The sequence below is a fragment of the Bidens hawaiensis genome, unplaced genomic scaffold, assembly GCF_021521415.1.
Source record: "Bidens hawaiensis isolate Kalapana, Puna unplaced genomic scaffold, B.hawaiensis_p1.1 tig00020675_1, whole genome shotgun sequence".
NCBI lineage: Eukaryota > Viridiplantae > Streptophyta > Magnoliopsida > Asterales > Asteraceae > Bidens > Bidens hawaiensis.
The window spans coordinates 10,694-24,492 of NW_027493174.1; the positions used below are offsets into that span (position 1 = coordinate 10,694).

Here is a 13,799-nt window from a genome sequence, read left to right on the forward strand (position 1 = left end):
ATAAAGAAATAGTATTATATGAATAAATTGCATTTATGTTGAATAAAATGAAGAATGTGTAAATAAAAAATAAAACTAAAGTAGTGTTTTTATCTTTTTAATTATTATAGTTAAACTAGATGGGTGCCCGCGCCATGCAGCGGGAAACGCAGACTAGGTAATAAGTTTATGGGTGTTTATTGTTCGGTTTGAAACTGTAAAACCGTTCATCTTTTGATTTGACGGTTGATTTTTTTTCTTTAACTTTTGGCCAATTGTTTTCAACTTTCAATGGTTTTGTCTTGGTTTTCGACGACAAAAAAAAAACTGTTACAAAAGGTTTGGCTCACGATTTAATTTAAAATTATCAAAACCAGGTCGAAACACACATACATAAAATGTATTTTTTTAACTGAAAAAAACTATGACAATATCATACTCAAATTAAAGATAAAAATATGTTCGTTTTTATAGTATAATGTTTTTAAAAAAAATATTAGGGTATGAAAAAGTTATTAATGTTTAAAAATCGTGGGGGTATTTGGGTTAAAAATGAAAATTAAAATAAGATTTAAGTAAAAGATTAAGGGTTATTGTTGTAATTATTTTTTAAATTTAATTATAATTAAGGGGTGAATATTATAACTATATATTAAATTAACGGTTGAGTTTTGTTTTAATGTGAGAATGACTATTTTGTCCCCCTATAAGGTTGTACCAAATGCAACATTATTTGTAAATCCCTTAAAAAGTAGTGTTTTAATTTGCCCCTCTTTGCTATATTATATATAGTATAGATTAGTTAGATTTATTAATTATAGATATTTATTATGGTTATATTAGTTGTATTAATTGGAGAGAGAGAATGTATTTATTGTTGCATTTACATCTTTTTTATTTATTTTTAAATATTTAAAACCTAAAATAAAACTAGTGGCTCATATTCATTTATCTCATTTCTTGCAATAATTTGATTTCTTTCTTGAACTTAAACCTACATAACCTATATATATATATATATATATATATATATAAAGAATTCAAAACTAGAAATTAATTAAGAATTTAACAAATAGTTTAGGGTGTGGGTTGTGTCTTATGGCAAAGCCATTAGGATTTAAGAGTGATGAAGGTTGATGTCAAGGGTTCGAGCCCGGTCTATAACGATTGGTGTATTTAGTTTGGTGTAGATTAACTGGAGTAAGATAGGAAAGGCAACATTTAGAAGTTAGAAAAAAAACAATTTAACTAATAAATGACCTAATTAAATTAGCTATTCAAGATGTTCCATCAAACTAAAATCATGCAAGTTTCTTGTGGCAAAATTGTTACCTTAATATTGTCTAATGCGTGCAAACCCACAATCTCTTAGTTCATGTTCCAGCTTTTATAGAAAATAAAGGTTGAGAATCGAGCATTAATACCAGCTACAGCAAGCGACACGACAGGTAAGCTATAATAAGTTAACAGCACGAGCGACATGATAGGAATGCACAAAATATTTTAATAACTACAACAAACGACACCACACATATGTGTGTATGATATGCGGCAATTATGCAACCCAGGCAGAACAATGAGAAGATTGAAGTTGATAAATAAAAGGCTTGGGTTATACACACATCAAGAAGGTTATTCAAACACCATGAGAGCCTATACGAGTCATATAGGTGCAGAGGCAAGTCATTTTCGGTCAGGAGTGTCAGGTTTCGTTCCTTTGTACTGTATAGCCCCTATACGAGCCGTGCATTCATATACGGCTCGTATAGAGTTCGTTTGACTCGTATAGGTGTTCTTTTTAACTTTAAGATTACTTTAAAATTACAAAATATTAAAAATAACATCCGAGTTGGTTATAGAATAGAAACACGTATTTTATTAATAAATATTTTTCTCCATACATAAAAACCTACGAACAACATGAGCAACGTCGGAAAGGATACAAAAACATCGATATGAATCGAATCGATCGACATTGGATTGAAATTGAAAGTAGATAAGAACTATATATAGTGTGATTCCCGATACCCGATTGCGTTATCGGCATCAAACATGCACCTCTAAGGAGTGTCTTACAAAGCAACTTTTTGTATAATCTTACATAGCAACACACAAATCTTACATGGTTAAAGTAAGAAAAGCTGATACCTAGTCTATACGGGTCATATACCATCTATACGGCTCGTATAGACTTGACAGTAATTATAAATCGATGGTCAAAGTACAAGCTGACATGTTGTCTATATAAGTCGTATAAACCCTATATGGCTCGTATAGGTCAAATTAGGTAAGTGGGCTATATGAGCTAGAAAATCTATACGAGTTGTATAGGGTCTATACGGCTCGTATAGACTGTAAAAGGCTGCCACACTGTCACCTTCGTACGCATGTCAATAAGTTAGGGCTATACGACTCGTATATACCCTATACGATCCATAAAGACTTATTCACACACCAAGGGACTAGTGTTTGAATATAACCACCCTAAATAAAATCTTCAAAAAAATATATTAGTAATTTTGCTGTAATTTTATTTAGTACAATCAAAATAGGAAAAAATAAAAGTACACATCTGAAAATAGTATGTGACAAATTAAACTTTTTTATAACATAACAAAACAACACCCTTTGTTTATTAAAAAATAAATAATTAACTATCACCATGTTAGAACCTTTAAACAAAGAGGTGCTTTCCATGCATGCAATGAATGATTCGAATTAATCATAGAACAAGATTATTGGTTGTGAGCTAGTTGGGGCCGAAAGAGAAAAACCAAATATACTCTAGGATATGGTAGTTCACAAGTTGGAGGCATATGCAAATCACATGGTGAAGATTCTGCAATAGAATTTGATGATCACATAATTCAACTGATAAAAGATTTGACCAGTAGAGTTGGTGAGTGAAGCGGTTGGTATATAATATATACAAACAAATATACTTTAGGATATGTTAGTTTAGAAGTTAGGGGCCTTTTGTTTTTACTGGAACCGGGCTACAATTATTTAGTGGTTTTCGGAGACGGACTTGGTATATTTCATTCATATACAAACATTGAAGACATGATACAATATATGCAAACATAGAGGGACTTCACAACATTTTGCTTGTTCAAAACATAATTCATACCTAAGGTAATTTTGATAAAAGGAAGACTTATTGCTAACAACCGTTTCAGTTTATTTATCAAGTTAAGAGCGGCGAAGAACGACTATAAACTTCAAAACTTTTACCACGTTAAAAAATATTTTAAATTTATGTGTGTGTGTAATGGCATCACCTATAATTACATAGTAGGGATCATGAGTGGTCACAAAATCGAATGTGACCACGTAAGCTACCACACATATATTTTTTGACAACTAGATATGCCACGTAAGCAACATACTAACGGAGTTAGTCATCCGTTAGTTGTGGACAGTTAAAAACAAATACTCCTTTAGTTATGACCACCGGCCACCAGCCAATTGCAAACTTGGGTCTATTATTTGTTAATAGGTCATAGTTAGGAGTATTTAAAACCAATTTTCCTTTAAATTAATATTTTAAACCCAAATAATACATTAGTATATACAAAACGATGAACTCGTAGTCTTGTCCATTAACTTGGGTTTGAACTAGGCCTGATCAAATTCTTTAACTTGGGTTTGAACTAGAATCAAATTCTTTAACACGAATCCAGCCCGGGTTTTGTACACCTGGTGATTTGACCCTCGTCCTCTCTCAAACGTAACATGACTAGATATTTTCCGCTTCGTTTCAATGAAATATCTTCTTTAACAAAACAAAAAAGATATAGAGAGGAGGGATGTGGTGTGTTGGGAGAAATGTGAAACACTTGACAAGGGGACATGGAAACACAAGTGGAAGGGTATGCTGGCTAACACTATAACATGGGTCAATGTTCTTGTTATGCACACTGGCATTAATTTCTATAGAATCCATCATTAATAATAATGTTTGGAAAGGCCTTAGCATCTCCATGTTCTCCAGAAAACAGTCTACATAAGCAACCAGTCAGAATTCAATGTTTGTAATTAAACAATTTCATGCTTCAAGTTGAACCTCAAAAGCAGATTTCTTCGTTGTCTTGTATCCCCAAGAATCATGCACAGAATATCTTAAGGACAACATATTCCATTTGGAGCACCTTTATATTACATATTTTATTATACTTTAGCACAAAGCATAGTATATGAATAGAAGATAGTTGTTCAATGCATAACCATTATTAATTAGAAAACTAAGAAGAATATGTCTACAAACAGATGTAAAATACTTAAATGTGATGCATACCGCATAATCATCTATGTTTCGATACATCTAATCAACAATATGTTCGAGTGCATGTTGTTGTTCTTCTAGTTCTCTAGTTAAAAATAGCACCCTATGAAAGAATAAGCAAATGTTGATAATTAAGTCTGATATCATTTCTTCGTAATATCAACTAGAGTAAATTACACAAATAATCCACGAGATACCAAATTAACCAAAGCGAACATTTAGTTTCAACGAGTTATGATAACCGTAATTTTAATAATATGTAATTTTAGATATGCTCCATTTGAAACACCTTGACATTACGAATATCATGACTCGTCGAAAGTAAATGTCCGCTTTACTTAATTTGGTGTCTCTGAGCGCAATTATTAAGTATGATATATATGCCCTTTTATATTTACACTTTTGTCTCCAATTTAAAGAACAAAAACAACATAAAATGGAAATAAACCCCACTTTAAATTACATCAATCAGAATTCTGAAATGAACAAAGAGGCAAATATCCGAACAAAATAATACATAGATGTTACATATAACACGGTTTAAGTGTGTGAAAAAATCAAGTAGACACTAAGTTGTTCAAGTGTTAGTAGGTGTGGGGGCATATGTGAGGACAAGTTTCACACAAATCAGCTTCAAGACCACTTGATGGAGAGCAAAAATATGTCATGAACATCAGTGACGGAACTTGAGCTTTTAATGTGGGAGGGCCAAAAATGATTTAGGCATTTGAAATCGGGAATTTTGATAGTTGTATTCCACACCCGTTGGAGGCTCCCTTCCCCTTCCTAAATTAATTTTAGTTGATATGATTTGAGTTTTCAAAATCATATATTATCATTTCTAAACTTAAAAATATTACTAAAAATCAATGACGGAACCATAATATAATGGCTAGAGGGTCAAAAACAAAAGGAGAGTCATATTCTCTAATACGCTACAATTACCTTTTTTTAATAATCAACACGTATACCTTTTTTCAATGAAGTACGTAATTAAAACTAATTACATAAACATACAAAATGATTAAATAAAACTTTCAATTAACAAACAAAATACGAAGTAGAATATAGAAATTTTGACTTAATTAATAGTATGTAATTCTTGGAAGAAAAGACAAACAAGTTATAGATAAAAAGATAATGAATAAAATATTAGAATCAAGTGTTTTTACAAAAATATCCCTATGCCCTATTGTCTTCCTCCCATTTTTCAATTCTGCCATTTTTACGCAGCTTCTTCTGTAACAAAAATTCTAGACTAACATCTTCTCAGCTATTATGATCAAAATATATGAGCTATATCCAGAGATCGAAAACGGGAGGGGTCCCGCCCTTGATGAACATGGTGCAATTAATACATCTTAATATATTTTTATTATTTGAACGGTCATTTGGATCACTTGTGAGTATGGTGCATACTCAATAAAAGTTATTAGCTCAATAAGAACTTAGAAAAGAATCTTCTAATCATTTAATTAGAAACCTTAAGCAAAAGCATAACAGAGATTCTACAAGATCGAACCTCAACATTAAGCACATGGAAGTCACTTAACAAACAACCCATCACATGGGGGTATATATACATATTAAAAACCAAAAGTACGTTTTGTTATTTTAGGTGTTATGATATGAATTATGATTAATAAATAACTAGTGTGCTAATACAATTATACAAAGAACTTGGACAAGGGGACACATAAACATCAATCCTTCTGTTTGTCAACGTATTTTGGTAATGTCATTTTCAGAATCAAACATTATGACAAAATTACATTTAGGTATCTTTGTTAAAAGCATCAAAATTTAACAATTTACAAAGAAATTTATATGTTTAGGTTAAAAGAAACACTAATTAGTATGTAACATATCAACCTCATGGCGAGAGCATTCACTTCACATCCTTTTTTTTAAATTGAGTTTTTTAATACATAGAGTGGTTTAGGATGTTGCGAGTAGAGAAGAGAGAAACTGTTACTGTTCACTATATGTAATAAGTAATTGTTTAACCATAATAATTTTTTTTAATATTTTTTGAAATAGTTGTGAGTGGAGTAGAGAGGAAAATATAATTATAAATGTATAAAAAATATTATTTAATTGACAAAAAAAATATAGTAATTTTTAGTGTATTTAAGTTTGGAGATTGGGAAAGAGATGAAAATGCTTTAAATCCAAAATTACACAAAAAAGTACTACATTTTATCTCTCTTAATCTTAATTAAATAATATTTTTATACCTTTATAATTGTTTTCCTCATTATTTCACTCACAACCAATTTAAAAAAATATTAAAAAATTATAAAGAATGAACAAGACTATATATATATATAGAAAACTCACTACATTTTCTTCCATCTCCACTCACAAAATCTAAACAACTTCCTAAATTAGACTATGTGTTGTCGTTGAGCTCAACTCTGGATTCATCCTCTAATATTATTTCACTTGACGCTGCTAAAGCAACTTGAGTCTGTTGTGGTTCAGTTGAGCGGGGGCTTCAATGAGATTCTTTTAATTTACTTTTATGTACTATTTTTTATTATAAAAAAACAACCCAAACTTATATAAATTATAAATTATATAAAAATAAGCCAAATTTTATACTAGTTTATAAAACAACAGCCTCAAGCAAATACAAGCAATACAAATAATAAACAAAATATATGAAAAAATAAGTCATTCTCATTTCCTATACAAATATCCTTATCTATTTGTTCCTAACTACATCTATATTAAAAAATAAGTTTAATTAAAAGCAACTCATATCTTTTAGCATATGGAATATTGGTATTTTATTATGTTCCAATATGTATATTTATTTGAAGAATTATATAAAGATATGTAGTGTTTCATTTTTTTGTTCTTAGTAAATCTCGCAGCCACTGTTACAATTAAAAGTTTTTTGTTTATGACTTTATGCCTGCATGGAAATATGAAATATCTTATTTCTTAACGACCGATCATTTTTGGGCTTGGTTAGGCCCATACTGTTCTATTTTATTATGGATTGAAACACCATTCATTGAGACCGGCCAGACCGTTTCGACCTAGCTCAACTGGGAGCTGGGCCAAGCCCAACTACCAAGCCCGCAAGGCCTTTGTTAATTAGCTCATTTATCTTAAGTAATAGTTATTTCGTTCATTTTTCACTACTACTAGTTTTTCAAATTTGTATATTTTGAAACCTACTAAATCTTCCGCATCAAAGCAAGCCGGATGATTTTTTTCGCAGTTTAGTTTTGGCATTTAGACGATTCAGTCGAGCGTTAAACTTGAAACCACAAGTAACCTTTACTTTTTTATAATTTCCTGACTTTAATACGTATTTACATATATATACTATAATCTCCTTATCTTTAAATCATTAACGCAACCCGGCCGGTTTGGTTTGTGTTCCTTAAAAACATAGTTAGCAGTTTGGCCCAAAACTTTTGTCAAAACCGAAACGTTAGCACTCTTGTTTAAAACTTTCATTGTACATTAGAATTGTCGAATATTAATATTTATTCAAGCTAGTAGAACCAAAACAAACCCGCATTTTAAGAAAAACAAGAAATCCACATTTAAAAACCAAAACCAACTTAAAGTCCATAACAAAATTTTACTTCAACAAAACAAGATAAAAAACAATGACAATGGTTTCAATAATAATGATCTCACTTGCAGAGCTGCTCGACTGCAGCCACGATCTGAGGCGGCTGAACCACGGTCCATTCTTCAAGCGTCCCTGCATACGGTGTAGGCACGTCTTGTGAAGATAAACACACAATCGGTGCATCCAAATAATCTTGAAAGTTCTCATTAATCGCTGCGGTCAAACTAGCCCCGATTCCACCCGTACGCATACACTCCTCAACAATAAGCACACGGTGAGTCTTTTTCACCGAGTTCCCGATCATATGCAAGTCAAACGGTTTCAAAGACCGAATGTCAATTACCTCCGGGTCATACCCTTTGTTGACCAAAGTCTTGGCAGCCTGCATTACATGATATCGCATCCTCGAGTACGTTAAAATTGTCACGTGTTGACCCGGTCGGACCATCTCAGCTTCTTCGAGATTTAGCACGTATTCTTCATCGGGAATCGTTTCTTTTAGATTATAAAGTAAAACATGCTCGAAAAGGATCACGGGGTTATCACTACGAATAGCAGCTTTCATTAACCCCTTCGCGTTATAAGGAGTCGAGCACGCTACCATTTGGATACCGGGAATGGACTGAAAATAAGATTCCAACCGTTGAGAGTGTTCGGCACCGAGCTGACGCCCGACTCCGCCAGGTCCCCGAATGACAACCGGGATTTTGAACTGACCGCCCGACGTGTAGTGGAGCATACCGCAGTTATTGGAGATTTGATTAAAAGCGAGAAGAAGAAAGCCCATGTTCATTCCTTCAATAATGGGCCTCAGGCCCGTCATGGCGGCCCCGATTCCCATTCCGGTAAAGGCGTTTTCAGCGATCGGGGTGTCTAGAACTCGTAGATCCCCGTATTTTGGGGCGAGGCCTTTGGTTACCTTGTAGGACCCGCCGTAGTGGCCCACGTCTTCGCCCATAACGCATACGCGTGCGTCTCGGTCCATTTCTTCTTCGAGTCCTTCTCTTAAAGCGTCAAAGAGTAATATCTCGTGCCTGCAGATTGAAAATTATGATTTTGTGTGAAAATGGTATTTGAACATGTGATCATTTCATAGTTTTTGTATTCCTATAAATCTAGGAGGCATAATAACAATCGAACCCAATCCGCAGAGCTCTAACCGAAAAACCCAACCCGAAAGAATGTATAACCCGAACCCGAGTGCAAATTGAGGATCCGTTTTTGGGTTGATCTTCCAGAATCTGGTTCACCAGAATAACCCGAACACCCTAAACAAAGACTTCCGATTTCTACTAGGGTAATACGTTATATGAGTCAGTAGCAGCTTAAACTCTTCAAGGTGATATTGCGGTATTTTAAAAGTTAAACTTCGTGATCAACTCTTTCAATATCCAAGTTCTATTCAATCAATTCATCTAAGTTCGGTTCAATACAAACCTTTCGTTTGATTCAAGTCTTTAACCCTTAAAGGTACTTGGTTTTAAAATGTTGAGTAACACAGATAGTTTAGATTCTGAGTTTGGTTAATCATAATGATCATGTCAATAACACATTCACGGTTAATAGTATAGTCCTGTTATGATGATATGATCATGCCTAAGGCTGTATTAACAAGATTATAAGCAGATTCACAAGATCACATTACATAACCGAACTCGATTAACATAAACAGTGTTATTATAAACCGTGAAACCCATACAAGCATATCATATCATATTTGGTTGGTTCGGGAGTAAAATAACCCAAAATCTGCAAAAACTACCCGAATGACACTCGTAGATCAATCAAAGTAACGAGTAAACTATACAAACTCATACATACATACCCGGATTTAGATGCAGTAGATGCAGCTGAATTACCAGGCTTTGTCTGCAACATATGAACAATTCAAAAGTCCATTACATAATACACACATACATACACACATATAAGTGGGGTGAGGTTACTGTACAATAATTTATTAACGTACAATAGGTATGCGAGACGCTCAAAGGCAAAAATACTAAAATGCTCAGACAAAAACCTAAAACGCTTAAAAACGGTTTTCGTAAAGAAAAGTAAAAATTGATCGATTAACGATCCAAAACTGTTTATTTCAGTGAACCAATGACTAATTGGATATGTATTGATGATTTCGAGATCTTGTGATGTGATTTCGTGGATCGATAAGTATTCTTGTCCCTAATGTACGTTAAGCAATTATTCTATTCTATCTTTTCTCCATATAAGTATCTATAATAACATATATATATATATATAGATAGATAGAAACTACTTACTGCAACAGCATTTGTAACCAAATGATGGGTTCTACTTCCAATTGGTTTCAACCCAGTGGTGATCTTAGCACCATCAGATCTAACCACAAGAAAACCCGATTTCCTACCTGAAATGCAGTTAACAAATAATAATAATAATAATATACAAATCAGTAATTACAACAATGCCATTAACCTAAATTAATTAAACAAATAGTACCTGAAAGGGATCGGCGGTCGAAGTTGTTGTTGGTGTCAAAGGAAGTGGCAGCTCCGATTCTTTGAATAATCAAAGAAGCCATTTTGTTTTGTTGAAATGAAAGGAAAGTAATGAGTTGGAATGGAATAGGTAATGTGATTTATATATATAATTATATAAATTGGTAGAGCGATGATTTGTAAGTAAGAGGGAATGGAATAATAATAATAATAATAATAACAATAATAATAATAATAATAATAATTAGGGCGGAGAAGAAGAGGAAGGAAGAGTTGTGTTAAGTCGATTTGATTTGAGGAAGAGTTTAGTTAGGGGTGGTGTTTGCAAAGTGGTTTGGACTTTGAGTGTACCGCCTCTTCACTAGGGTGTCTTTGTGTTTGTGTTTGGTTCTAATATTTTGGAATTAATACTTTTTTTCTACTGGTTTGCATTTTAGTTTTAACGATAAATTCTCCTTAAAAGGATAAACTAACAAGTGAGGTTATACCAAGAATTTTAATTCTAAAAGTTGTCTTAATGTTTGAGCTCAAGGAACGAAACCGTGAAAACAATTTGTATAATGTTTTTCAGAGAGTGTCGAGGATGGATTCGATTGGTTTTGGGATTATAACCTAAAGAACTATAATCCCATATGTTATAGTTCAACGGGTCGTGCACAGTAGTAACTTATCGACGCCAAAAAACTATAACTTTGTTTTTAGTAGGATCGGGTGTGTCATTCAAAAGGGGTGGTGGTGGTGCAACTTGTTGACCGCTTACCCACCTCTATATTGTAATTTGATCATTTCGTTCAATATATGAGTTTTTAAGTTGTACCTAAAGTTTACAACATTTTATTACCGCATGTTAGATGCCGCTCATAGTTTAATACGAGACCAACAAATGATTAGTCGATTCTGTTGGTGAATCATAATTGGTGCACTTCGTCTGACTCGCACGTCTCTATTTGATGATGTTTCCTTAAATGGGATTTACTTATCGCCAACGTCCAAACGAAGTCATTTTACCTTCTTTGGAGCCCATTTAGCCTAGTCCATTCTAAAATCATTCTACAGTGGTAATTTTTTTTATTTCTTTTTTGAATGTACCCACCATGAATGATTTAGAATTGTTCTCCCTTTAGAAACTAGTTGTATTTTCCACTTAGAAGATCGCAACTCTTGATCAAGGTTGAGATTTGTTGTAATTCAATCGACTCCCTTGTGTTGCTTGGACGTTTTTCTTTTATTATGTAACATGTTTTGATATTGTCGTTTCGCTTAAGAACCCTGTCTGGCGCCTTACAAAGTTGAAGTACTCAAGTTTAAATATATTGGGGAATTGTTCTTTGAGTGAACCCAATTAAGTCCATTTGTCTTTCCATAACATAATGTTCTCTCACAACAACCTAAGTTGCCCCTCAAAAAGGTGGCTATGTGAGGCTAATGGTCGCTAGAGGTGACTCTAGTTTTCCCTAATTCTGATATTACAATTTCTCATAGAGGTATCAAGCCAAATGTGAATATTGTAACGTAATAAATTTATTGCCTGAACCCAAAATAGATTTTAAATCGCTTTAAATTTCTGACGTCATTTAGTCAGTAGTGCCACATTGGTCGCTTTTATGTTTCTCATCTCATGCTCATCCATTTCTTTAGTCGTCACTATTCTTTCCTATGAAACCCAACAGACTTTTTTTCTTTGAGCTAATTTTTTTCGTTAAAATTTTTTTACATGACTCAAACACACAATCTTTTAAATTAGTATCTTACTAGTCTTGTTAGGACAAACCATTATACTATTATTGTAATTAACTCGAAGTGGAATGATCACGTGTAAAAAATACTTGTTACATTATCTAGAGCACCATTTTATTTATTTGTTTTAATTTCTATTTTCAAACTTATAATTAAGATCTTTCAATTAAAAAAATTGTTTTTATTAAAACACACCCATCCATGACTTATTAGTCTCGTACTAAGGTGTCCGTTATCATAAATGTAAGGTTCTTAGTTCAAATTATTGTAATTACAAGGTAAAGATGGAATTTTGTTAAAAAAAATAAACGTACCTTAATTTTATAAGGTTCTGAGTTCAAATAAACCGCCTCTTCACTAGATGTTTGGTTCTAAGATTTTGGAATTGGAATTCAATTCTTTAATACTTTTTATTGTAGTGGTTTACACTTTACTATTTTAGTTTTTACGATAAATTTTTGTTAGAAGGATAAGCTAAGCAAGAATTGTTCCAATTCTAAAAGATTGTCTTATGTTTGAGCTAAAGGAACGAACCCATGAAAACTGTTTGTAGGATGTTTTTTTACAGTGTGTTTAGTTTGAGGGTGTCGAAGATAGATTTAATCGATTTAGGATAGTTTATAATATTTCATTACCGCCTGTTAGATGTCACTCGTCGTTTGGCACGAGACCAACAAATGATAAGTTGATTCTATTTGTGAATCACAATTTGTGTAGTCCGTCTAACTTGCACGCCTATATCTGATAGTGTTTCTGTAAATGAGATTTATTCATCATCGACTTCCAAACGAAGTTATTCACTCCTTTGAAGCTCATTTAGCATAATCCATCTTAAAATCATTCTACGGTGGCAATTTTTTTCATTTCTTTTTTAAATGTACCCGCCATGAATGATCTAGAACTATTCTCCCTTTGGAACTAGTTGTATCTTCCACCTAGAAGATCACGGCTCTTGATCCAAGGTTGAGAGTCCTTGTAATTCAATCAACTCCTTTGTGTTGCTCGGATGTTTTTCTTTTTTATTTTTTTTCATGTAACATGTCTTGAAACGTTGTTTTGCTTAAGCAACCTATATGAGACCTTACAACGTTAAAGTACTCAGGTTTAAATATATTGAAGAATTGTCCCTTGAGAGAACCCAATTTGGCTATTAGTCTAATTGCCATGCCATAATAGAATATTATACCTCAACCTAATTTGCCCCTCAAAAAACGTGGGTACGTGAGGCGAATGGTTGCTAGAGGCAACTCTATGTTAGTGTAATCTTGCGTAAGTACGAGGACCTAGTTGTCGCATTTACAAACCTAGGGGTTATTGAGTTAGTTTTCCTCATATTCTTGTCTAACAAGTAATTGTATGGTTATAAATAGGGGTTATTTGTAATCAAGTAATAACAACAAATTATTAATCAATACAATAAAGGTTTAGACTTGAATCTTATTGTCTTCAATTGGTATCAAGAGCTACGGTTAGGGTTCTTTACCGGCGGCAAGGATTACCGATCAAGAAGTTCCGGTGGCGCAAGGCATCTCCGATCGAAGGTGAGTCCGGCGAGGAAGGCAATCACGTCTGGTTGCAAGACCTCTGCGACGGGTTCTAAGATCGATCGAAGATCAAGAGCGGCAACCAGTTTGAAAGATACGGTATTCATCTATTTTCCGGCCAGGTTTGCGGCTAGTCGCCGGTGAACAAAGAACACAGAATAGGCGGCGTGTTTCAAGAAAAC

The 13,799-nt window shown here is 33.2% G+C and overlaps 1 protein-coding gene across 1 annotated transcript; it reads right to left on the reverse strand.

Annotated features, from left to right (window-relative positions):
• Positions 1-7,801: 7,801 nt before the first annotated feature.
• Positions 7,802-10,496, reverse strand: LOC143561420 (pyruvate dehydrogenase E1 component subunit beta-3, chloroplastic-like). The gene is made up of 4 exons (XM_077049513.1): positions 10,338-10,496; positions 10,139-10,245; positions 9,685-9,728; positions 7,802-8,893 (listed from the first exon to the last, which is right to left on the reverse strand). The coding sequence occupies exons 1-4, from the start codon at positions 10,417-10,419 to the stop codon at positions 7,921-7,923; spliced, it is 1,206 nt and encodes a 401-aa protein (XP_076905628.1). The 5' UTR covers positions 10,420-10,496; the 3' UTR covers positions 7,802-7,920.
• Positions 10,497-13,799: the final 3,303 nt, after the last annotated feature.

What these genes read in the sequence shown, in the direction of transcription:
- LOC143561420 (XM_077049513.1), bottom strand. Translation starts at nt 10,419, where the DNA reads ATGGCTTCTTTGATTATTCAAAGAATCGGAGCTGCCACTTCCTTTGAC. An exon ending in CGACCGCCGATCCCTTTCAG is followed by an intron (nt 10,246 to 10,337) that starts GTACTATTTGTT and finishes ACTGCATTTCAG; the next exon opens with GTAGGAAATCGGGTTTTCTT. An exon ending in TGGTTACAAATGCTGTTGCA is followed by an intron (nt 9,729 to 10,138) that starts GTAAGTAGTTTC and finishes CATATGTTGCAG; the next exon opens with ACAAAGCCTGGTAATTCAGC.